The following is a 26,715-nucleotide window of genomic DNA, read 5'->3' as shown; positions in this document are numbered from 1 at the left end:
AGTTCTTATACAGAGGAGGCCAAGTGGGCTGTCTATTGGAAGGTTGTAGTTTGCTGGTTATGATTATGCTATCTGTATCATTTTTGTATTTGAAGTTATGAATATTGGCTATGTATTTGTTTGATTCTAAGTAGCCTCAGTGAAGCATTTGGTCAACTTCTTGAGAAAGGACTATTCTCAGCAAGTGCCCAATCAAGAAACACTTAACTGACAATGGACTTTGGGAGACGCCAATCCACATCTGAGCTTTCCTGGAAATGTTCAAACTAACATGTAAACAATGGCATTGTTCTGCAAAAAGCTGAATCATTCATAGACATGTGACTTGCCCAGGTGACTGCAAACTCCATCTTGTTGAGGAGATTTTACACAGGAGAACAAGGGGGTTTCCACCCACAAAAGAGTATATAAAAGGCCCTGGAAACCCCTTCATTTTGTCTTCAGCTGGCTCAAAAGATAGCCTCTCCACCCCAAAGAGATGCCTGAAAGAAACTGGAACAAAGGACAGTAACTATGGGGGTGTGAGTGATTGCTGAACCCAGACTAGGAAGGAGTCTAGTCTGTGAAAGAAGCTTATCGGAACATCTCTGAGGGTGAGATTTACCTGCATTTCGTTTCCTACTGTATTAGGCTAAGACTTGCGTGTTTGTGTTTTATTTTGCTTGGTAATTTACTTTGTTCTGTCTGTTATTACTTGGAACCACTTAAATCCTACTTTTTATACTTAATAAAATCACTTTTTGCTTATTAACTAACCCAGAGCAAGTAATTAATTCCTGGGGGAGCAAACAGCTGTGCATATCTCAGTGTTATAGAGGGCAGACAATTTATGAGTTTACCCTGTATAAGCTTTATACAGAGTAAAATGGATTTGGGGTGGGTGGGTGGATCCCATTGGGAACTGGGTATCTGGGTGCTAGAGACAAGATCACTTCTTAAGCCATTTTAAGTTAAGTCTGCAGCTTTTGGTGGACGTGGTTCAGATCTGGGTCTTTGTTTGCAACAGGCTAGCATGTCTGGCTCAACAAGACAGGGTACTGGAGTCCCAAGCTGGCAGGGAAAGCGGGCTCAGAGGTAGTCTCAGCACATCAGGTGGCAGTCCCAAGGGGGTTGCTGTGACCCAACCCATCACACTAGCTATTAGTATTAGTAATGGCTAGACTTGCCCCGAGGAGTTCCTTACTCTGTAAGGAGTAATCCCAGGTACCTGAGTCCTAAGCAGTCTACGCTGGAACATGACACCTGTCTGTCTAGTGGCTGTAAAGTCAGTGACATAATCATGCCAACACTAAGGTTGTTTACTATCACAGTGTACATATGTTGCCCTAAATCTAGTCTCTTATGTAACCATACCATTCTCTTTCAAATGCCGACTTGCTGCTCAGCTGATAACACACACTGTGAGTTTTGTGGGTTTATTGTACTGATCTACTCTGCTGATTGCTACTGGCTCTCTGATGCATTAGCCACTGGTTCAGCAGAGGTCCCCATGGGTATTTACAGGAGTCCAGAGCTTCCAGGATTCCTCGTCGTCATAGTGAGTGAGAGCAGTTCAAAGGTCAGATCCTTAGTCAGTGGAAATAGGCATAGCTCCTTTGCAGCCATTTACATCAGCTGAGAAGCTGTGCCTATGTTTCTATATATAGTAACCCGCCTTCTGATGTATCCTTAAAATCATTTTTAATGCTGTAAGCGGGACTCATCCTTTGAGTGTCTCTTTGTGGCTGGGTGCAGTATTGTAGTCCTTTCCCTGCTCCTGGTGTCCCTATAGGTTGTCAGCCTCATCTGGTGGGATTTCAGTGGCTCAGCCCTCTGGCCAGGTCACACAGCCAAAATGAACCCCTTCTGGGGTGGCAGAGTCCAATAAATAAACAATCTATCTGCTCTTACCAAAGTCTTCAGCCCTGGCTCTGAACCCTTTAAATTCAGCTCTTCACTCTGGCTTCCAAACAAGTCCTGTCCCATTCTTGGAGCTTAGGTTAGGCTTGTCCTCCGCTTCTTGGGGTTTACACCACTTCACTGGTGGGGGAACTCAGGCCTGCCCACTACTCCAGATCCCAACCCAGGGACCTGATAAACATCAGCCATATACTGCTCAATTCAGTTGGTGGTTGCTAGTTCCCTAGAGTGAACACCTTTTCAAAAGGGAAAAGTGGAACACATGCAGGAGCCCCACCTCCCTTTGTGGCTCCACTCCTGCTCCTCCTCTTCCCCCCAAGGCTCCGCCCCCTGGCCAGTCCAGAAGCTGGAGCCAGGCCATGGTAAGAGCCACCCAGGGAGCCCCAGCTGCTGTGGAGAGCCCCGGACTCTCCACCTGCCCTGCATGCTGGATTGGGGTGCCCAAGAGCAGCCCCCAGCCCATGTCCCTGCCCTCCCGGTGTCACTTGCCAGGGCAGGTGGAGGGTCCGGCGCCCCTGGTCAGGTCCCTCTCTCCCTGGTAACCCAGCTATACAAGTGCAACCACAGAAAAACCCTGGCTAATCCTCAGGCTCCTGTGGCCAGAGAGAAACACATTTCCCTGCTCCTCTGCTCCCAGCCAGCTTCCACACTGCCCTGCTAAGGGCCTGAAGCTCCTTTTACCTGAGCCTGCTGGACTCTGATTGGGTGTCACTAGCCCTTGAAAGGTCACGTATCTGTAGTTTCCAAGATGGCTGCTCCAGAGAGGCCTGCAGGAGCTCCTTTGCTGCTTCATTCCTCCCACTTCGCTGCTTCCTGGGGCAGGGTGTACCAGGACCATGGGGCCTCCTGTAGAGAACCCTAAAGGCCATGTGCACCCTGTCACAAACACCTTCATCTCAATGAATAGGCTGCTCATACAACACTTACCCGCAATGCTCGCCTTTGAGAAGTTTCTCCGCTGTCCTTTGGGTCGTGTGCCCAATACGGAGAAGGCTGTGGGGCTGGTTCCTGTGAAACACAGCCCAGAAAGGCTGGCGTAGCTGGACTTCAGACTGCACGTCCTAGGGAGTAGCATTCCAAAAGGCAGGTGGTATCAGGGACCACTGCCTGCTTGGGCCAGTCAATACTGGCACCAGATTTGTGGTAATAGAAATAATGATAAATTCCAGAGTGGAGAAAGGCATTGGCTTTCTTTGTGCCATTCAGTCCTTGGCTCTCTGCTAGAGTTGGGTGAAACTTTTCACACTAAACTATTTTTGGTGACAAATGCACATTCGGTGACACAAAAATGTTTTGTGAGTTCATGTCAATTTTGCCATATTGTTCATTTTGGGGAACGCTCCTTCCCAAATTCCTGAAAAAAATCAAATTGTTTTGATGTTTTCTAAGTGTAACCCCTCAATGTTTTGGCTTGAACCAACTTTTCATTTCAAAATTTCCTTTCATTTTGTTTTTAAAAAAATCTAAAAATGGTCAAAATCTAAAATGTTACAGTTTTGTGAAAACAAAACATTTTGTTCAATCCTAAATATTGCTTTTATCTTTGTGATTTGTCGAAAAATTTGAACATTTGTGTTTTTGGTTTGATCCCAAACAAAAATTTTGTCTCGACTTTTTGAAATTGCCAACAAATGGAAAATTCCATTATTCACCCAGCTCTAATGTCTACAGAGACTGGCTGCAAGGGTGTATCTCGCTCCAAGATGGCACAAAATACCCAGAGATCAGGATTTAAAGTTTTAAACAGGTGGTTTATTTAAAAAGTAAAATAAAAACAACCAGAAATATAACCAAACATAAAAAGATTGAGCCAGATGCAGGACATTTAGGCAAGTTTCAATATATCTTAAATGTTCCTATAAGTTACCAAACTTACAATCACAAGGGTATGTCTACACTGCGTAAAAAACCCATGTCACTGAGTCTCAGAGCCCGGGTCAGTTGACTTGGGCACTCAGGGCTATGAAACTGCAGTGTAGATGTTCAGGCTTGGGATGGAGACAGGGCTCTGAGATCCTCTGCCTTTATCAGGTCTCAAAGCCCAGGCTCCAGCACGAACATCCACACTGCAATTTTATAGCCCTGCAGCTCAAGCCCCACAAGGCCTAGTCAGCTGAGCCAGGCCAGCCGTGGCAATGCTACAGGTCTTTTATTGCAGGGTAGACGTATCCGAAGGATGACTGTTATAAAGGTCACCTTACGCTAAGGATCCCTGATTTCCAGATAGGCTTTTTATAGCCGGAAGAAATTTCCCATGATTGCTCTTAAAGGACCTGATGCAAGGTCTATAGAAGCCAGTGGGAGACTCCCCCACCCAACCCTCCCACCCACCTTTCCCCTATAAGGCTCTTCTCAAAAGAAGCCAATAAGCATTAGAGAAAAATCACTCAGTCACACTACAGGGGAGAAAAAAGCCATGCCCATTTGTTTGGGGACTGGCTACACCATGAGGATAGAGAGACTGGTTATAAACCAATGGCTTCCTTCTTGCGGCAGCCATATTTACCTGGGAGGCCATGACTCCTCTGTCTACATAGGGCTCTCCAGCCTTTTATCTGTGGAGGAACCGGGAGATGGGGAATTTCTCTTTATGGCCCAGGCCCCTTACCCCCTGCCCTGCTCTGCAGAGCAGTTGCCAACCCCTCGGGGTGGTGTGTCATAGGAGTTGAGGCCCATCATAGTGGGGTTTTTGTTACCTGGTGGCCTTGCCTACTAAGAACTAGGCCTCATTTTGCATGGGACACCAGGCTGTCAGATGATAACGCTTTTCAGCCACTGCTGACCTGCTGCTAGATTAGCATCAATGATCTGGAGGCTTCAAAGTCTGTGCCCTTCACCCACCCACAGTGAAGGCCTGTCTGGGTCGCTGCCTGGGACAAAATCCAGTGATGAAGAGAGAGGGGCCATAGTCACTCTGCAGCCATTGGACACTGGCTACGCTGTTCCAAAGCCGTGCAAAGCAGCAACACCCCTGGCCGTTCCCCCAGTGCAGCAGACCCCTGGATCAGGACTTTCCAGGGTGTGTGGCCAGGGCAGCTCTGTGCGCTGGCTATTCCCCAGCTGCCACGAGGACCAGGGGCAGCCAGGTGCAAATTAGAGCATCCCTCAAGGCTGTTTTAACTAGAACAGGGTCAGGATTCCAAGCTGCTACTCCCTGTTCCTGTGCTGGGTTTGTGCTGACGGAGGGTTGAATGCGGGCCTGGGAGAGCGTGGCTAGATACACGGGTGATTGTCACATGTTTGTTTGGAGGTGCTCCTGCCCCATGTTTCACTCTAGCCCCCTGCCTGCTCTCAGATCTCTCTGCCCAGGGGGCACTCATGCACAGCTGACGTGCTGCCCCTTTGACAGATTCATTGACCAATTCCCCATGCAGCCTACAGGGAGTGCGGGCTAGATGTTACCTCTTGGTTCAAGGCAGAGCTGGCTGGGGAACATGCTTTAAAGTCTTATCTGTGGGCAACACACAGGCCTGAGCCCGTCCCGGAAGAAGGGGAGAGCAGGTCCCTCGGAACTCAAGACAGGGACTGGGGTGGGAAGAACATTGGCAGTAACTGAAGGAAATCTGTCATGCAGGCAAGGGGCCAGAATTTGCTCCTCAGAGAAGGAGGAGCTGCTGCTTCTGCTCTTGGGCCGACTTCTCCTCAGGTTCTTTCTTGGGTCCCCCACTCAGACTGGTCCTTCGGATCATAGGCCGTATCACTGTAAGTTGGCGGATGAGGCAATTCTGCAGTGGGCACCATGAGGTCCGCCCTGATGGTGTTGGGCACAATCAGCATGGACTGGAAAACAGGGAAATCAGCCTCTGATTGGCATCATCATCACCACCACTTGGCATCATCATCACCACCACTATCACCCGCATGCAGTCTCAGAGGAACTGAGACAATGCCCACCGAGGTCCATGGACATCTCTCCAATGATTCCACTGGACCATGTCCTGTTCACCAGCAGCATCCGCTACACCCACTGCCATCTTCCTGGCATCATTTGAATCATAGTGGCCACCACGCCCATGTTACCCCACTAATAGCCCCACTATTGCCTCCCTGAGATATACTCTGCTAAACAGGGATGGGATTAAATGGAAGCAAATCTCTCGCCATGCTTCCCAGACATGGAGCTGGCCAGCATGCCCCTGGGATCAAAACGCTCACCTCATGAGAGTTGAGGCGGGTTGCCCGGCACCAAAAGAGTGCGGTGGCGACTGCAATGCAGAACTCCAGGATAGTGAAGATCAGCAGCACGATGGAGATCCCGTTCCCGGCCTGCTCGAGAACAGAAAACCACAACAGCATAGCCATTAACACCATATACCCTCGACCAGGGCTGAGGCTGCTGTGTGCTACATACAACTCACACCCAGTCCTGCCTCGAGCTGCCCCCCAGAGTCCATTCCTGGAGGCACAAAAATCCAGTTCCACTTCTTCTTCTCATCCAACGAGGTACACCAAGAATCCATTCCAGTGGGCCCCCCCGGTATCAGCTCAGACTTTTCTATCTGCCAGGATGTTGCACCCCAAGGGCCAGATTCTTCACTAGTGTAAATCAGCTTTGAATTGGCTTCAATGGAGCAACATCGATTTACACCAGATGAGGATCCGTCCGCAGTGTCATCCTCAATCCAGGTTTGCAGGGTTATAGCTGTGCAGGCCCCAGGATATGGGTGAGGCAAAATCTTTTATTGGACCAACTTCTGTTGGTGAAAGAGACACGCTTTCCAGCTAGACAGAGCTCTGCTTCAGACCAACTTCTGTTGGTCCAATATAAGATTTTGCCTCACCCACCTTGTCTCTCTCTAATCCTCAATCCATATTATTTAGCATCTAGAATGTCCTGGGCACATCCCCTTCAGATTCTTGACTTAGACTTCAGCGCTAACAAAGAGGAAGCCCCGTCCCTTCTCCAAGGGAATCTATCTCAGAGTTTATGCCTTGACCAGTGCATGATGGGGCAAGGACTTAGGAGTTTTGCTGGTGCTGTGTGAAGATTCAGGGAGTGTAGTTTAGGGTCCCACCTCAACAAAGCACTTTCATTCCAATTTTAACCTTTTTATACTTTTTTTCTTTTAAAAGGTTAAAATTTTTTAACCTTTTTATACTTTTTTTTCTTTAAAAAGATATAAAAAACAATTAAGTTTGTTTTGAAATAGTCCTCTCAAAACGTTCTGTTCTGTACATACTGAAATGGGATATTTTGACATTTTCAAAACTGCTTTTCCCCAATTTTTCTTCCTAAACAAAACATTGTCACTGCTGGCACATTTTTAAACGTTTCAATTTTGATAAAAGCAGCATTTTTTGTCTACAAAGGGGGTCACTCTCAAAATGCCAACCAATGCCAATGTAATTTGTGCCATGCTCATCACCTTAGCATCTCAGCCTCCTTGCCACTGTTCCCATACCTACAAAGAAGGCTAGATCCTCCTCTGTCTCCATCTCTCTTAGAGCAACAACAGATCTCCCCAAGATGTTCATTCCAAACCAATGATCTGTGATCAGAAAGCCGCCGGCAGGATCTGGACAGTCACTTACCATCACTAGATAGTTGTAGTAGTCATAGTTGGAGTGGTACAGTCCATTTATATTCAGGTCTATTATAAAAGCCACTATCCCAAGTAATGCAAAGATGGCACTGATGACATTCATGGTCTGGCTTCCTTTCACCTGGAACATACACAAAGAGGGGGGAAGGGATATTGCTAGGTGTGGATGAAATAAATAATCAGCTGGAAGCTGGTTAGTAACTTGCATGTAATCTTGCAAGTAACTTGAACCAACCCTCTAATCTGAAACCATGGATCTGTGTATCCTGGCTTTGTCTGGACCCAGGGGGTAAAAATCCACATTCTGAAAACCCAGCCTCTGAAGCTTTTCCGAGGGTTGACCTGTAATAGGAAACTCCAGAGATCATGAGATGATGTTCCCAGCCTGGGATCTTGCAGACCAAAGAGCTCAGGAAGATTAGATGTTAATATGGAGAATGAGAACATCCATAGCCACATTAGACAGGATTAAAATTAATTTAGACTAGGTATAAACTCTCTTGCTACAGAGAACAAACCAGTCATCAGCTATCTGTGGGTAGGAAGGAACTTTCAATAGCGGCAGGTTATGGGGTTTCTTGCACCTTCCTATGAAGCATCTGATATTGGCCACCATCAGAGACAGGGTTCTGGGCTAGATGGCCTTGGGTCTAATCCAGTGTGGCAGTTCCTGTGTTGCTCAAGTTTGGAGGAGCATCTGAACTTTGGGTGTATAGCTGGCCCTCATGAGGTTGGTCCATAATTTGGTTATAGCTCCTCATAACATGGCTGCAGCTATGCAACTGAGAACTGTTATTGGTGGACGAAGGTTACGAGCCTACATAGAACTCATTGGCCATCTCCCTATTGTATCCCTCTCCCTGGAATATGTCTGAGATCATGGTTTTCCTCATTCAGACAAACATCTCAGGACTTAGAGTGAGGACTTTTCTGATCTTCACACAAACCTACCCACTGGACTGCAACATAACCTCTCTCTCCACTCCCTGAACTTTTAACAGTGGGCAAACCCTCACCACATGCTACAGGGGGATGCCATGAAATATCATCACATACTTCATGTGAACCCCACCCCTGCCCTGGAGAGGATCCTCTCCCACACCAGAAACCATACCTCCTGGGGGAGGGGAGGAATTCAGCCTTTGTGTTCACCTGCTGCCTGGCATTCTGCTTTCACCCTGGTTCGAGTGGAGTTAAACTAAAGCCTCCAAAGAGAAGGCAGTGCTAGGACTTACTGCGCATTCAGTTGGGCTCTTCTCAGCTCCAATAGAGAGGCAGCCAGAAATGATGAACTGTGTGGGGAAGGGGAAATGATCATTGTCAGGTACACCTTGTTCACGGCTGGTTGCAGGGCTGCTACTAGCCCATCAGGCATCTGTACCAGATATGGCCTAGCTACAGAGCTTCATTATATACACCAGATGCATATGTTGTAAGATCCTTTAATGCACTGTCAGGAATGGCTGCTGTGAGCTTAAGTAAGGAATGTCACACACAGCACTGCCTACTGCCAGAACAGTATAATACAGTTGAGCATGCCATTACTGTCTCATAGACTTTAAGGTCAGAAGGGACCATCATGATCATCTAGTCTGACCTCCTGCACATTGCAGGCTATAGAACCTCACCCACCCACTTCTGTCATAGACCCATAACCTCTGGCTGAGTTACTGAAGCCCTCAAATCATGATTTAAAGACTTCAAGTTACAGAGAACCCACCATTTACACTAGTTTAAACCTGCAAGTGACCGATGCCCCATGTTGCAGAAGAAGGCAAAAAACCACCAGGATCTCTGCCAATTTGACCCAAGGGAAAATTCCTTTCTGACCCCAAATATTAGACCCTGAGCATGTGGGCAAGACTCACCAGCCAGACACCTGGGAAAGAATTATCTGTAGTAACTCAGAGCCCTCTCCACCTAATGTCTGATCACCAGCTACTGGAGATATTTGCTGCTAGCAGTCGCAGATCAGCTACATGCTATTGTACACAGTCCTGTCATACCATCCCCTCCATAAACTTATTAAGCTCAGTCTGGAAGCCAGTTAGGTTTTTTGCCCCCACTACTCCCCTTGGAAGACTGTTACAAAAAATTACTCCTCTGATGGCTAGAAACCTTCCTCTAATTTCAAGCCTAAACTTGTTGATGGCCAGTTTATATCCATATGTTCTTGTGTCCACATTGGCACTTAACTTAAATAACTCCTCTCCCTCCCTGTATTTATCCCTCTGATGTATTTATAGAGAGCAATCACATCTCCCTCAGCCTTCTGTTGGTTAGGCTAAACAAGCCAAGCTCTTTGAGTCTCCTCTCATAAGGGAGGTTTTCCATTCCTCCGAACATCCTAGTAGCCCTTCTCTGCACCTGTTCCTGTTTGAATTCATCTTTGTTAAACATGGAAGCACATAGTACTCCAGATGAGGTCTCACCAGAGCCTTGTATAATGGATATTAACACTTCCCTGTCTCTACTGGAAATACCTTGCCTGATGCATCCTAGGACTGCATTAGTCTTTTTCACAGCTTCATATTATTAAGCTGTGGGTCTCTTTAAACTTTGGGATAAATTCTGGTTCCCCTAAGGGATCCATCTCTGATGGAAATGAGGCGGGAGCATGGACCCCATTATCCCTCACAGGATGGTGAGCTCAGGAAACAGAGTCTGCTTCTGCCAGAAAGCAGTTACCTCTCTGGACTCCTGCAATCAGGAATCTCTGCTGTCTGGCTGGAAGGTGGGTTTCTCCAGGTAAGTAGGCCCTATACTTTCAGGCACAGGGCCCCTAAGGCCCAAACTCTCAAAGGTAAGTGCAGTTTGACTCCTGTTGAAATCAGTGAATTAAGTCCCTAAATACCCCTGAGGATCCGGGCCTGGGGCATGGATCATCTTTTTGTTTTGTGTCTGCACAGCACTTAGCACCATGGGGTCCTGGTCCAGGACTAGGGGCCCCAGGAGATATTGCAACATAAATAATAATAATCCATCTAATTTGTCAGCATTCTGATCCTCTGTGCCTCTAAAAGACATTGCAAGTGAGAGACAATCCCCTTGGCTAGGCCATGGGATAGTCATACAAACCCAGTCCTCGGTGGGTAGAGAGAAGAGAAAATGGGCTGGTCATGGGAAGCCAGTCTGAGGTGGGCTGAGAGGGGAGAACACAGGATGGTCATGGAAAGCCAGCCCAAAGAGGGAGGAGAGGGGAGAACATGAGATGGTCATGGGAAGCCAACCCAGCCTGGATTCATTCAGTTCCATTTATGCTACTCACAGACACGCCTCCCAGGAAGGGGATCTCTCCAATCACAAAGACAGAGGTGTAAACGTTGGTGATGGTTGTCAGGACAATCCCGAAGCCGATGTGCATGAAGCCCATCATGATCTGGATAGTCTGAGAGAATGATCACAGCAATAACATGGGTCACAGTCACCCCTGCCATCACACTGCTGACTTTACAGAGGGGTGCCCAGCAGCTCTAAAGTTCAAAAGCACTGTGCAAATGCAGCCTGGGCTAGGTATGGGCCATTAAGGGCACTGTTGCAGCTTATCACCACGTAGCTTGTGGCTATTTAGCTTTGAGAGTTCAAACCCCGCTATTGACTCAAGCAGGGGTCAGTGACACAAACATCAACTAACCCTCCCATATTCTCCCTGTTTGATAGATGTAGAAATTGAGGCAGAGCAGTGAAGTGACCTGCTGTAGCACTTCCACCCAACCAAGCTGGGTTTAGTGCTCAGCAGTGGTTGACTCCTAGCCACACTGAGCTCAGGACCATAGGCCAGAGCCAGAGGAGAACAAGAGAAGGGGGAAGGCAGGAACTGCTGTGTGATGAGTTCTGACATCCTCAATGGTGTCTGGAAAGAGCATCATGAAAGGCCCTGAAGGCAGGACAGTGCAAGGGCCAGATTCCTTTTTCTGCCATATTCTGGGATTGTGGGGGGTCTCCATGTCCCCCCAGCATATCCCCCTCCGTGCATGGCCAACAGCCTTCCTTTTGGGGGCTGCTCTTTACCCAGCCAGAGGGGAGCCCTGCAAAAGATGCTCCCTGCTGTGCCAAAGCAAAGCTCTGTAACCCCCTAGCTAGGATGCAGCTCTGCAGAAACCTCAGCCTCTGCCAGCAGGAGAATGGGCCTATGAATCTGCTGTGTCTGGGAGCTGTGCTTTGCTCTGTGGAGCTCCTGGCAGGAGAGAACAGGCCCAGGGGGTTCTGTGGGGCTGCCAGCCTCTGCCCTCCCAAGCAGAGGGAGGGAGCAGGGCTGACTGTGGAAGCCAAGGCAGAGCAGAGTGCTCTCAGATGGGCAGGCCTTGGAACCCTCACACTATGCCCGTGCTGGCACTGGGACTCTGCTCTCCTGACACTGACCAGAGCCCCTGCTGCTGCCAGTGACACGCTCCCCCTGGCCAGCTGCCAATCCCACGGCTGGCAGCACCTGGGGGTGCCACCTGGAACAGGTGTCAGCCCAGGTCTGCTTGCCCCTCCCTCCATCAGCTGGAGAATCAGGCTTGCAGGCCCCTGAGCAAGAGGCAAGGCAACCAGATAGCAAGTGTGAAAAATCAGGACGGGGTGGGGGGTAATCTGCCCCTATATAAGACGAAGCCCCAGATATCGGGAGTGTCCCTATAAAACTGGGACATCTGGTCACCCTTGCGTGGGGGTCACCTTGCCACACAAGCGCCTCTCAAGGAACAGCATTCCGGGCAGGCCCCCCCTCCCCCCCCCGAGGGGCAGAGGCAGGGGGCTTTGGCTGTTGGATTTCCAGCCCAGGAGGGAGCGCTATGATCCTCCTCCGACAACCTGCATAGCGCAGGCCAGGAGGGGGAAGCGCCCCACCTCTCCCCGGCACTCGGAGTCGGCTCAGGCCCTACCAGTCCCCGCAACCCCTGCCCAGTGCAGCCCCCCCCTTTCCCATCTCTCAGCCACACTCACCCCCATCACTCGGTTCTTCCCCTTGGGAATCGTCTCCGCCGTGTACATCACGGCGCGTCTCCCCAGCCGTATGGTCCCCTCCCCTGGCATGGACGCCACCGGGGTGTTCGCTCCCAGCCCTTCGGGGTCCCCGGCGGCTGGACCCGAAGCTGCATCAGCCCCCCACCCCCCCGCTCCCACGCCTGGCTGAGCCTGGACCACGAGCGCCGGCCCGGCTCCCCAGCACCAGCGCTCCTCGGTGGGAAGGAGCCGGGGCGATCCCATTGGCTGCCGCGGAGGATGAGCTCACGGAGACAGAAGTGCTGGAGGACGCGCACACAGCAGGGAAAGGCGCGCAGGCGGGGGGGGGGGGGGCGGAAATTCATTCACAAGCGCGAGCTCCAGCCCTGATTATGCAGGAGTAAGAACTGGGGTGGCAGCTCTGGGGGTGGGGGGACGTTGAGCCGCAGCCCCCCCCGTCCCCCGGCTGCGGCTGCGGCTACTGCTGCCAGCACTTCAATCCATTCCGTGAGGCGAGGAAAGGAAACGCCAGTCCCGGGGCTGATGGGGTCGTGGGTCAGAAGCGGAGAGCGCGAATGGGAGGAACCGGTATTTACAGAGCGGACCAGCTGGAGCCTGAGGTTTCAGAGGAAAGTGAGAACTCTCGTTTGCAAGGAGCTAGAGCAGGGAAGTGTCTTCAGGCAGAGGCGCCCAGGCTCCATTGTTGACCACTGTGCTCCCTGAAGGGTTAGATGTGAACACTCTGTTTCAATCCCTACAAATGGTTATGGACAATCAGACAAAGGAAAAAGCCAGCCAAAATACTCAATGGCCTCATGTAGGCAGAGTCCCACAGGCCCTGGGACTGCTTCCTTTCTTTTCTTGAAAATGTCACAGCCATTCATTTCATTGGGTGACTCCCTTGCTCAATATATATGGTCAGATCTTGGAGGCAACAGGCTTCCAGCAGCTTGGTGGCCACTAAAATCCAGCCCCCAGAATGCCTATTTTCTGCTGCAGTAGAGAGAGCTCTCTGACACCCTAGCCCTAACTTAACCTCTACCCCCACCCTGAGGTCACTGCCTCACCCCAGTATCCAGAACCTATATAACCATAGCAATCAGGATTTTCTGGTTCCCCCATTGTCCCCCAGATCAATAGATCTGCACCCATGGAAACCTACAACATTCCCTGCAATTCTGGAATGGAGCAGATGCAGACAGACAGACATATCATCAAGTTGAGCATAAGGCCTTGCTTTGCATCCTTATGCCATGCCTGAGAGGTAGGGATGCATTAGCCCTCCTTTTATAGGCGGGGCAATATGGAAAAACTTTCTAACTCTAAGGGTAGTTCAGCTCTGGAACAGGTTCCAAGGGAGGCTGTGGCATCCCCATTGTTGGAGGTTTCTAAGTATGTCTACACTACGGGATTACTCCGAATTTACAGAATTCAATTTTTGGCAACAGATTGTATAAAGTCGAGTGCATGTGGCCACACTAAGAACACTAATTCTGCAGTGCGCGTCCATGTACCAAGGCTAGCGTCAACTTCCGGAGTGTTGCACTGTGGGTAGCTATCCCATAGCTATCCCATAGTTCCCGCAGTCTCCCCCGCCCATTGGAATTATGGGTTGAGATCCCAATGCCTGATGGGGCAAAAACCATTGTTGCGGGTGGTTCTGGGTACATGTCATCAGGCCCCCCTCTCCCTCCCTCCGTGAAAGCAACGGTAGACAACCTGGGTGAACTGTGCAGATGCCATACCACGGCAAGCATGGAGCCTGCTCAGCTCAAGACAGCAGTCATGAACATTGTAAACACCTCGCACATTATTGTGCAGTCTATGCTGAACCAGAACCTGCAAAACCAGGCAAGGAGGAGGTGGCTATGGCAGTGCGGCGACGAGAGTGATGAGGACATGGACACAGAATTCTCTCAAACCACGGGCCGCTTTGGAAATCATGTTGTTAATGGGGCAGGTTCTAGCCATGGAACGCTGATTCTGGGACCGGGAAACAAGCACAGACTGGTGGGACCACATAGTGTTGCAGGTGTGGGATGATTCCCAGTGGCTGCGAAACTTTCGCATGCGTAAGGGCACTTTCATGGAACTTTGTGACTTGCTTTCCCCTGCCCTGAAGCACCAGAATACCAAAATGAGAGCAGCCCTCACAGTTGAGAAGCGAGTGGCAATAGCCCTGTGGAAGCTGGCAACGCCAGACAGCTACCGGTCAGTCGGGAATCAATTTGGAGTGGGCAAATCTACTGTGGGGACTGTTGTGATGCAAGTAGCCAAAGCAATAGCTGAGCTGCTGCTATCAAAAGTAGTGACTCTGGGAAATGTGCAGGTCAAAGTGGATGGCTTTGCTGCAATGGGATTTCTTAACTGTGGTGGGGCGATAGATGGAACCCATATCCCTATCTTGGCACCGGAGCAACAGGGCAGCCAGTACATAAACCGCAAGGTTTACTTTTCAATGGTGCTGCAAGCACTGGTGGATCACAAGGGACGTTTCACCAACATCAACATGGGATGGCCAGGAAGGGTTCATGACGCTCGTGTCTTCAGGAACACTAGTCTGTTTAAACGGCTGCAGCAAGGGATTTACTTCCCGGACCGGAAAATAACCATTGGGGATGTTGAGATGCCTATAGTTATCCTTGGGGATCCAGCCTACCCCTTAATGCCATGGCTCATGAAGCCATACACAGGCAGCCTGGACAGTATTCAGGAGCCGTTCAACTACGGGATGAGCAAGTGCAGAATGGTAGTAGAATGTGCCTTTGGATGTTTAAAGGTCACTGGTACACGTTACTGACTTGCTCAGATCTCAGCCAAACCAGTATTCCTATTGTTATTGTTGCTTGCTGTGTGCTCCACAATCTCTGTGAGAGTAAGGGGGAGACCTTTATGGTGGGGTGGGAGGTTGAGGCAAATCGCCTGGCCACTGATTACGTGCAGCCAGACACCAGGGCGATTAGAAGAGCACACCAGGAAGCGCTGCACATCAGAGAAGCTTTGAAAATCAGTTTCATGACTGGTCAGGCTATGGTGTGACAGTTCTGTTTGTTTCGCCTTGATGAAAACCCGCCCCCTTGATTGACTCGTTCTCTGTAAGCAACCCACCCTCCCTCTTCGATCACAGCTTGCTTTCAAAGGAAATAAAGTCACTATCGTTTAAAAATCATGTATTCTTTATTAATTGATTATAAACATAGGGAGAGAACTGATAAGGTAGCTCGGGTGTGGTTTGGGAGGAGGATAGGAGGGAAGGAAAAGGCCACTTCAAAAGTTCAAAATAATGAAAGCCTTTTGCTTGGGCTGTCCACTGGGGTGGAGTGGAAGGGTGGATGGAGCCTCCCCACCCCCGCATTCTTGGGCATCTGGATTTGGAGACTATGGAACATGGTGAGGGGGGAGGGCGGTTATACAGGGGCTGCAGCGGCACTCTGTGATCCTGCTGCCATTCCTGAAGCTCCACCAGATGCTGGAGCATGTCCATTTGCTCACGCAGCAGCCTCAGCATTGCATGCCACCACCTCTCATCTCGAGTGTCCCTCCTCTCCTCACGTTCATCCCTCCTGGCCTCACAGTCGTCCCTCCTATCCTCACATTGGTCCCTCCTGTCCTCACGTTCACTGGCATCTTTCCTGTACTTTGATACCGTGTCCTTCCACTCATTCAGATGAGCTCTTTCATCGCAGGTCGATTGCATGATTTCCAAGAACATTTCATCTCGCGTGCATTTTTTTTGCCGCCTTATCTAAGATAGCCTTTGGGACGGAGGAGGGAGGCTTGAAAAATTTGCAGCTGCGGGAGGGAGGGAAAAAACGGAGAGAAGTATTTTAAAAGATACATTTTACAGAACAATGCTTATACTCTTTCACAGTGAACAACACTATTCACATTACATAGCACATGTGATTTCGATACAAGATCGCATTTTGCATCTTATATTGAGTGCCTACGGCTTTGGTGTTAGAGATCACAGATGCAGGGCCGGGCAATAGAATTCGGCTTGCATGCAGCCATGGTAAGCCATTGTCTTTCGGCTTCTGGAACCTTCATAAGAGCAGCGCCCTCCTTTCCCATACCAAGCAAAGCCCATTGAGTGCTGCGGTTTTCCTCTTAACGTGCAGCAGCAGAAACCAAACTAACCCCCACCCACCCATCCAATTCTCTGGGATGATCGTTTTACCCCTCCCCCCACCGTGTGGCTGGTATCAGGGAAGATCCCTGCAGAAACCAAACTACTCCCCCCCCCCATCCAATTCTGTGGGATGATCGCTTTACCCCTCCCCCCACCGTGTGGCTGGTATCAGAGAAGATCCCTACTAGCCAAACGTGAAAAGCCAATGTCCCCCCGCCCCCCGCCCCGCTTGGCTAACTGCAGGGAAGGATTTCTTTTCAGCCACAGGCAAACAGCCCCGTAGGAATGGCCACCTCTGTCCCCTTAAGTAAAATCCCATATTTCAACCAGGTTACCATGAATGATATCACTCTCCTGAGGATAACACAGCGAGATAAAGAACAGATGTTGCTTGAATGCCAGCAAACACTGGGACCATACGCTGCCAGGCTTTGTCATACAATGATACCAGATTACTTGCTACTAGCATGGCATAGAATCATAGAATCATAGAATATCAGAGTTGGAAGGGACCTCAAGAGGTCATCTAGTCCAACCCCCTGCTCAAAGCAGGACCAATTCCCAGCTAAATCATCCCAGCCAGGGCTTTGACAAGCCGGGCCTTAAAAACCTCCAAGGAAGGAGACTCCACCACCTCCCTAGGTAACGCATTCCAGTGTTTCACCACCCTCCTAGTGAAATAATTTTTCCTGATATCCAACCTGGACCTCCCCCACTGCAACTTGAGACCATTGCTCCTTGTTCTGTCAACTGCCACCACTGAGAACAGCCGAGCTCCATCCTCTTTGGAACCCCCCTTCAGGTAGTTGAAGGCTGCTATCAAATCCCCCCTCATTCTTCTCTTCTGGAGACTAAACAATCCCAGTTCCCTCAGCCTCTCCTCATAAGTCATGTGCTCCAGACCCCTAATCATTTTTGTTGCCCTCCGCTGGACTCTTTCCAATTTTTCCACATCCTTCTTGTAGTGTGGGGCCCAAAACTGGACACAGTATTCCAGATGAGGCCTCACCAATGTCGAATAAAGGGGAACGATCACGTTCCTCGATCTACTGGCAATGCCCCTACTTATACAGCCCAATATGCCATTAGCCTTCTTGGCAACAAGAGCACACTGTTGACTCATATCCAGCTTCTCGTCCACTGTGACCCCTAGGTCCTTTTCTGCAGAACTGCTACCTAGCCATCCGGTCCCTAGTCTGTAGCAGTGCATGGGATTCTTCCGTCCTAAGTGCAGGACTGTGCACTTGTCCTTGTTGAACCTCATCAGGTTTTTTTCGGCCCAATCCTCTAATTTGTCTAGGTCCCTCTGTATCCGATCCCTACCCTCTAGTGTATCTACCACGCCTCCTAGTTTAGTGTCATCTGCAAACTTGCTGAGAGTGCAGTCCACACCATCCTCCAGATCATTAATAAAGATATTAAACAAAACTGGCCCCAGGACCGACCCTTGGAGCACTCCGCTTGAAATCAGCTGCCAACTAGACATGGAGCCATTGATCACTACCCGTTGAGCCCAACGATCTAGCCAGCTTTCTATCCACCTTACAGTCCATTCATCCAGCCCATACTTCTTTAACTTGGCGGCAAGAATACTGTGGGAGACCGTATCAAAAGCTTTGCTAAAGTCAAGGAATAACACATCCACTGCTTTCCCCTCATCCACAGAGCCAGTTATCTCATCATAGAAGACAATTAGGTTAGTCAGGCACGACTTCCCCTTTGTGAATCCATGCTGACTGTTCCTGATCACTTTCCTCTCCTCTAAATGTTTCATAATTGATTCCTTGAGGACCTGCTCCATGATTTTTCCAGGGACTGAGGTGAGGCTGACTGGCCTGAGTTCCCCGGATCCTCCTTCTTCCCTTTTTTAAAGATGGGGACTACATTAGCCTTTTTCCAGTCATCTGGGACCTCCCCCGATCGCCATGAGTTTTGAAAAATAATGGCTAATGGCTCTGCAATCTCACCCGCCAACTCCTTTAGCACCCTCGGATGCAGCGCATCCGGCCCCATGGACTTGTGCACGTCCAGTTTTTCTAAATAGTCCCGAACCACTTCTTTCTCCACAGAGGGCTGGTCACCTTCTCCCCATGCTGTACTGCCCAGTGCAGCAATCTGGGAGCTGACCTTGTGCGTGAAGACAGAGGCAAAAAAATCATTGAGTACATTAGCTTTTTCCACATCCTCTGTCACTAGGTTGCCTCCCTCATTCAGTAAGGGGCCCACACTTTCCTTGATTTTCTTCTTGTTGATAACATACCTGAAGAAACCCTTCTTGTTACTCTTAACATCTCTTGCTAACTGCAACTCCAAGTGTGATTTGGCCTTCCTGATTTCACTCCTGCATGCCTGAGCAATATTTTTATACTCCTCCCTGGTCATTTGTCCAATCTTCTACTTCTTGTAAGCTTCTTTTTTGCGTTTAAGATCAGCAAGGATTTCACTGTTTAGCCAAGCTGGTCGCCTGCCATATTTACTATTCTTTCTACACATCGGGATGGTTTGTTCCTGCAACCGCAATAAGGATTCTTTAAAATACAGACAGCTCTCCTGGACCCCTTTGCCCTTCATGTTATTCTCCCAGGGGATCCTGCCCATCTGTTCTCTGAGGCAGTCAAAGTCTGCTTTTCTGAAGTCCAGGGTCCATATTCTGCTGCTCTCCTTTCTTCCTTGTGTCAGGATCCTGAACTCGACCATCTCATGGTCACTGCCTCCCAGGTTCCCATCCACTTTTGCTTCCCGTACTAGTTCTTCCCTGTTTGTGAGTAGCAGGTCAAGAAAAGCTCTGCCCCTAATTGGTTCCTCCAGCATTTGCACCAGGAAATTGTCCCCTACACTTTCCAAAAATTTCCTGGATTGCCTGTGCACCGCTGTATTGCTCTCCCAGCAGATATCAGGATGATTAAAGTCTCCCATGAGAACCAGGGCCTGCGATCTAGGAACTTCTGCTAGTTGCCAGAAGAAAGCCTCGTCCACCTCATCCCCCTGGTCTGGTGGTCTATAGCAGACTCCAACCACGAATAGCAGACTACCAACCACGAATAGTCAAGTGTCCTACCATGGAGGATGGAATAAGGCTGCACTGCCCAGAAACCTTCTGCAAAGGCTTTTGGAGTACCTCCAGGAGAGCTTCATGGAGATGTCCCTGGAGGATTTCCGCTCCATCCCCAGACACATTAACAGACTTTTCCAGTAGCTATACTGGCCGCAAATGCATCCCAAGTCCTCAGGGCAAATTAATCAGTAAAAAACGCTTACTTTTAAACCATGTTTTATATTTACAAAGGTACACTCACCGGAGGTCCCTTCCATGGCTTCATGGTCTGGGATACCGCCTTGGGAGGCTTGGGAGGGTACTTCAGTCAGGCTGAGAAAAAGATTCTGGTTGTTGGGGAGAATGGTGTGCTGTGTGCTCTCCGCAAGCTCATCCTCCTCCTCCTCCTCTTCCCCGTCCGCAAAGTCCTCAGGCATGGCTGAGAGTACCCCCTCCTCGGAATCCATGGTCAGGGGTGGGGTAATGGTGGCGGCCCCCCCTAGAATTGCTTGCAGCTCAGCGTAGCAGCAGCATGTCTGCGGTCTGCCCCGGACCTTCTGTTTGCTTCTTTGGTTGTCTGGTATGCTTGTCTGAGCTCCTTAACTTTCACGCGGCACTGATATGAGTCCCTATTGTGGCCTCTCTCCATCATGCCATTGGAGATTTTTTCAAATGTTTTGGCATTTCGTCTTTTGGAACGTAGTTCTGCTAGCACGGAATCCTCTCACCATATAGCGATCAGATCCAGTACCTCCTGTACGGTCCATGTTGGTGCTCAGAAGACTGAATTGATTTTGTAGCTTTCTTCTGGCAATAGACCTCAAAAAGAATTATGATTCTCACCCCAGTTTTTGTCCTGTAATGTTAAAATTGCTTGTTGCGAGGAAGAGATCTCTCTTGCTGGAATTCAAATAGATCATGTAGAGTGTAATTAGAATCAGGGTGTATATATTTGGTCTTCTGGGGTTTGGGGGCAGAATCTCTCAGCGCTCTGAATCTCAGGTCAGGCACAAAAGGTATCATTAAAACACCATTTATGTCTGCTGGCACCAGGAGATAGCTAGTCACTGCTATACTGTCTTCAAATACTGTTCATGTTTTTGGAAATGGTAATGCATCACTTTGTTCTCGTCCTCTCTTTTATGCAGTCCATAAATCTGAAAATCCCCCTAGGACTTCCAGTCAGGCATACACTTGGAAATGTCCCCCCCCCCCCCCCGCCCACTTTCAGGGATTAGCTATGCCGGCAATGGGTTGAGGTTCAAGTATTATAAGCAACAGTTATTTGCTTCAAAGGGCGAACTAAGGTAGGGCTGCCTCACTGTAAAACAAGTCTCAACCATACACTACTTTTAACAGCAGAGGGGTCAGGCAAGGAAGAGTCTCCAAACCTCCCCCATAGCCAAATTCCTTTCTCTGCCATTGTGTTGTGAAAACTGGGCCTGAAAATTTGCTCTAATTGTGATCTCTACTGTAAAAAGTATATGAAACATTATAAAATAATACTAGAATAACAAAACTTGTTGGCAAAATAGATCAAGCAGTTTTCAATAATAAATATTATAAACAGGTGCAAAAGAACTAGACAGAGAGACTAAATTAGGTCCATAACTCAAGGAATATGTTGAAATTATGCTTGGTAAAAACAGAAGATGCGGAACCAGAAATTAATAGACCAAAATTGGTATATCAGATATTAAGCCAAAATAATGAGTGGATGGGCTATTCCACCCAACATTTCTTTTCTTGGTCCTGAGAGAAAGAGACTTTGGGGGGAACCTGGGGGTATATGAGGAGAGGGGCAGTCTAGGGGAAGCACACAGGACCCTGGAGAGTGGGAAGCCTGGGAACTGGGCATTGTAGCTGCCCCTCAGATGAGCAGCTGTGCACAGGGACCTGACTGGTTTCCTTTCAAAGTGGTGACATAAGCAACATGGTTCTGTGCAACGGTTTGATTCTATTTCAGATGGAGATCTATTCCACTGGAAACTTTTTGACCTGCTCTGTTCATGAACCTCTTATTTCATTTGCTTGTATACATCTCAGCTATGATCTTGTGAGCTTCAGGCTTGACCCCGCTCTCGTTTTCACCAGTGAGAACCACGTGTCTCTCCACTGAAGCCCATGGAGTTGCACTGGTGAGAGCAAGGTCAGAATCTGCTCTCAATCTTCATACCATTCCTTCAAGTCCCTCCATAAAACTCACCCCTCTCGCAAGGGCTGCAGAAAACTGTCAATAGATAATAGGCAGGGTGTGAACTGTTCCTACGGCATTTGCTACGACTGATTGACTTACTGCAGCTATGAACCATGCTCACAGAGACAAGGTGGGTGAGGGAATATCCTTTATTGCACCAAGTTCTGCAGGTGAGAGAGACAAATGTCTGAGCCACACAGAGCTCTTTCTCGGGTCTGGGAAAGGTACTCTGAGCATCACAGTTAAATGCAAGTTGGAACAAATTGCTTGGCATAAATTGCTAGCACATATTGTAATGGACCATTGAAATACCTTTTCCAGACCTGAAGAAAAGCTCTGTTTGGCTGAAAACTTGTATCTCTCACCAACAGAAGTTGGTCCAAGGTAAGATAGTAAACCATCCACATTTTCTCTCTAATATCCTGGGGCCAACATGACCAGAACTACACTGCATATAGCCCTGCTCTAAGACAGTTTGTATTCAAACATCCTGTTGTTGTTTCTCTCCCCTTCCTTCCCGTTAACTCATGGATTCATAGATTTCATGGCCAGAAGGGACCACTGTGATCATCTGGTCTGACCTCCTGTATAACGCAGGCCAGAGAACTTCCCCTGCTCTCCAACTTCTGCATGTGAATAAAGTGCCAGATTAAGTCCATGCTTTCTTGCTCCAAAGTAACTCAAAAGTGGTTGAAGTTTAAAATAAAATGTTTGCCAGGTGTTTGTTGTGCTCAGTTGCAAATGACATCTTGTAGATGCAAGGCCAGGCAATATTCTGGGTCAGTAAATTTAGTCTGCATATTTATTCCTCTGTAATCTTAAACTCATGGAACAGAATATGCTGGAACACAAAGTTGCACTGGACTAACCAAACATGCATACGAATGAAGACATCCTGTGTTGACTTTATCCAGTACGTTAGTGTGATGCATCCTTATGTACATAGAGGACTTTAAGGATTGTGACATCACACAGTGCTTATGTAATGAAAATATCTTATCCAAAGAACATGAGTTGTGTCTTTTGTTCTCAGCACAAATATTGCATATCTCTATGCATCCGAAGAAGTGAGGTTTATACTCACGAAAGCTTATGCCCAAATAAATCTGTTAGTCTTTAAGGTGCCACCAGACTCTTTGTTGTTTTAGCACAAATATTGTTATTAAAGGAACTCATATGGGCAAAGATGAGTCCCCAATAACCATGTGTAGTAAAAATATCCCAAACATACACATTGCTGCTCTGGCAGCTTCTAAAACATAGAACACTATGAGCACCACTAGAGAGTTTACAGACTATTTAAAGGAATATCACCTTATTGCTGGTATACTACAGTCAGAGGATGACATGATGGATTACCTACCATTTATCATCAAGCTGTTTTTTTTTTAAATTATTATTATTATTTTAGCACAGCCAGCAATGTGCATGGGAGGCTTCAAAAATCAGATCCCTGCCTCAGAGAGCTTACAATCTCAATATCACACAAGATTCAGTACAATAGAGAAAGAAACAGGAAGAAGAGAACATAAGGTTTACTCGTAATGTTTTCAAAAGTAACTAGTGATGTGGGTTGTCACCATTGTGGATGCCCAAGTTGACATACCTTAAAAAGGCTGTTGAGAGTGGGTGAAAATCAGGTTCCTTTGAGGTGTCTCAAAGTGGGAGGCCAGAAATTGACTCATGGAAAATCACTTCTGAAATGTCAATGTGCTAGAGTACACTTAAGCAGCTACTTTAGCCTCTCATGCAAATCCATTTTTATCTACTTTTATGGCCCCTCTCTGTGTTGGAGCATCTCACAGCTTTTAATGGATTTATTCTCATAGTATCTCCATGAGGTAGGAAAATCATAGAAACAAAGAACTGGATTGAACTTTGAGAGGTCATCAAGTCCAGTCCCCTGTACTCATGTCAGGACCAAGCACCATCTAGAACATCCCTGACAGGTGTTGTTCTAACCTGCTCTTAAAAATCTCCAATGATGGAGATTCCACAACCTCCGTAGACAATTTATTCCAGTGCCTAACCTGACAGTAAGGAATTTTTTCCTAATCTCCAGCCTAAACTGCCCTTGCTTCAATTTAAGCCCATTGCGTCTTGTCCTATCATCAGAGGTTAAGGAGAATAATTTTTCTCCCTCCTGCTTGTAACTGCCTTTTAGGTACTTGAAAAATGTAATCAGGTCTCCTCTCAGTCTTCTCTTTTCCTGACTAAACAAATCCAGTTCTTTCAATCTTCCCTCATAGACCTTTAATCATTTTTGTTGCTCTTCTCTGGATTTTTTTCCCAATTTCTCCACATCTTTCCTGAAAACTGGTGCCTAGAACTGGATGCAATACTCCAGTTGAGGCCTAATTAGCGTGGAGTAGAGCAGAAGAATTACTTCTCGTGTCTTGCTTACAACACTCCTGCTCTTACCTCCACATTGCAAGTGACAAACTGAGGCAAAGGGAGACTAAACCCAAGATTTCTAAAGGTATTTAGGGAGTTCAATCCCATTTATTTCAATGGGAGTTAGGAACTGAAATTCCTTTTAAAAAATCTGTCCCTAAGTGATTTGCTTAAGGTCACAAAGGACCTGCAGTGGGGGAGTTTAAACTCAGACCCCTTAAATCTTAGGCGAGTGCAATAACCTCTGAACAATCCTTCCTTTCTCATGTGTGTGTATAATGACGTGTTTCTGTCTACCTGTCCCCATACATAACCATCTCTCTGTCTATCTATCCCCGTTTAAAAAATCTATCTATCTAGTGTCTACCTGTCTGTCCCCAAACAGAACCATCTGTATGACTATCTATCTATAAAAAACATCTCTCCATGTACACCTCCCTTTATTTAATTGTACAGTGATTTTAGGTGGGGGCAGTGGGAACTAAGTTAATAGCAGTGGCAAACAAAAACAATTACAGTATCCGAGTATCTCCTCTTTATATCATCTGCTGAAGTAACCAATATAATTCAAAAAGTAGTGGAACAGCAGGGAGAGATGCCTATATTGCAGAAATCACATATCAGTGCATAAAGGAGAAGCTGTAACACAGTTACTGGACACTGTTTTTCAAGGGAAATAGTGTCTTTCTTCATTATCTGGCTCAAGTTCCATTTCCTTATTGTATTCTCCTGTAAGTCACATGATGACAGAAATTTCTGCATAATGACTTAACGAGTGAGAACTAGCTCATATCTGCACTCCAGTACTGATCAGTAAAAACCAGTCCCCATATTTACATACAGCGAGGAATAATTTTCTGGTATATTGTTCTCCTCGGGGCATCCTTCACCTCCTTGTTCCGCAGGCTGTAGATCAGGGGGTTCAGCATGGGGATCACAAGGGTATCGAACACGGCCACCATTTTCTCTCAGTCCACTGAGCTGCCAGATGAGGGTCGTAAATATGTAAAGATCAGAGTCCCATATAAGATGGAAATGACAGTCAGGTGGGAGGCGCAGGTGGAGAAGGCTTTGTGCCTTCCTGCAATGGAGCGGATCCTCAGGAGGGCTAAGATGATGTAAATGTAGGAGATGAGGATGATGAAAATGGTGCCTATTGTTTCTATGATGAAATGCACGAGCTTATTGATATGAAAGTCAGAGCAGGAGATTTCTTGGAGTGGGCAAATATCACAGAAGAAATGATCGAGGACATTGGAGTGGCCGAAGGACAGACTGAATACAGTACACGTATGCACAGTAGCATTGACATAGGCACATAGGTAAGAGCCAGCCACCAGCTGGAAGCAGACTCTCTTGGACATGATGACATTATAAAGCAATGGGTTGCGGATGGCCACGAAGCGATCGTACGTCATCACAGCCAGGAGGCAAAGCTCATTGTTGGCACAGAAAGAGAAGAGGAAAAACTGAACCACACACCCAGGGAAAGAAATGCCTTTACTCTTTGCTAGGGAACTGACCATCGCCTTGGGGGCAATCACAGAGAAGTAGACAACATCTAAGAGTGACAAATTGCTGAGGAAAAAGTACATGGAGCTGTGGACTTGGGAATCAACCCTAATCAGCACAATCATCCCGACATTCCCCACTAGGGTGCAGAAATAAATGGCACAGAAGAACACCAAGAGGATGTTTTGCAGCTTTGGACTGTCAGTTATTCCCTGGAAAATGAAGCCAGTCACTCTGGTGCAGTTCCCGGGAGCCATTTCTCCTGTCACTGTGCTCTGTGTCAAAAAAAGGCAGAGGGTGGGATAGAAACAATGGGTACCACAACAATAAATCTGATGTACAGTGGAGTCTCGTGTTATCTCTTAAGAGATGCCTAAACAACGGAAATTTAATTTAGTCATAGATTCCAAAGCCCAAAGGAACCATTTTGATTATCTAGACCAGTGGGTTTTTTTTCATTTGCGGACCAATCAAAAATTTTGAATGGAGGTGGAAATTGTAGACATAATCTGTGGACCCCTAGGAATCCACAGACCACGGGTTGAAAACCAGTGTTCTATGGTAACAACAACTTTTTGAGGACCCCTTAGATATAGTCTGTGGATCCCAAGGTGTTCGCAGATGATAAATTCAACTCCCCCGGTCTAGTCTAATTGCTTGTATAACACAGGTCATAATATTTTTCCAATATTTTTCATTGTAAATTAGAGCATATCTTTTAAAAAATCATCCAATCTTGAATTAAAAATTGTCCATAAACTAAGTATCTACCACGACCCTTGGTAAATCATTCCAAGGGTTAATTACCCTCACTGTTAATAGAGGCTTTTTATGTAGAGCTGTTTATCCAAGAGGTCTGAGTATGGGCTATAGAGCCTGTGCTGAAGCCCATGGTCTTTAGCAAGTTCACAAATAGAAATCAGTGCCCCTCTGTCCATTTCTCCACAGGCAGGCAGGTGGGGGTGGAGGGGTTCAAACACCGCTTGGATCAATGCTCTCCATCCTAGCTCAGGCTTTGGTTGGTTTCCTTCATTTCCCCCCAGTCCTGGTAGCTTATTCTGGGACGTTTCTCAGGCAG

The 26,715-nt window shown here is 47.7% G+C and overlaps 1 protein-coding gene and 1 pseudogene across 1 annotated transcript; both read right to left on the bottom strand.

The window, feature by feature from the left end:
• Window positions 1-3,629: 3,629 nt before the first annotated feature.
• On the bottom strand, window positions 3,630-12,697 carry LOC128836439 (membrane-spanning 4-domains subfamily A member 15-like). Its single transcript, XM_054026723.1, has 6 exons — window positions 12,369-12,697; window positions 10,711-10,830; window positions 8,678-8,734; window positions 7,432-7,563; window positions 6,055-6,165; window positions 3,630-5,679 (listed from the first exon to the last, which is right to left on the bottom strand). The coding sequence occupies exons 1-6, from the start codon at window positions 12,630-12,632 to the stop codon at window positions 5,542-5,544; spliced, it is 822 nt and encodes a 273-aa protein (XP_053882698.1). The 5' UTR covers window positions 12,633-12,697; the 3' UTR covers window positions 3,630-5,541.
• A 12,261-nt stretch (window positions 12,698-24,958) lies between these two features.
• Window positions 24,959-25,894, bottom strand: LOC128837149 (olfactory receptor 1009-like; annotated as a pseudogene).
• Window positions 25,895-26,715: the final 821 nt, after the last annotated feature.

The sequence above is a fragment of the Malaclemys terrapin genome, chromosome 4 (assembly GCF_027887155.1).
Source record: "Malaclemys terrapin pileata isolate rMalTer1 chromosome 4, rMalTer1.hap1, whole genome shotgun sequence".
Classification (NCBI taxonomy): domain Eukaryota; kingdom Metazoa; phylum Chordata; order Testudines; family Emydidae; genus Malaclemys; species Malaclemys terrapin.
Note: the sequence above shows the minus strand (reverse complement) of the source record. Positions and strands in the feature narration are given on the sequence as shown.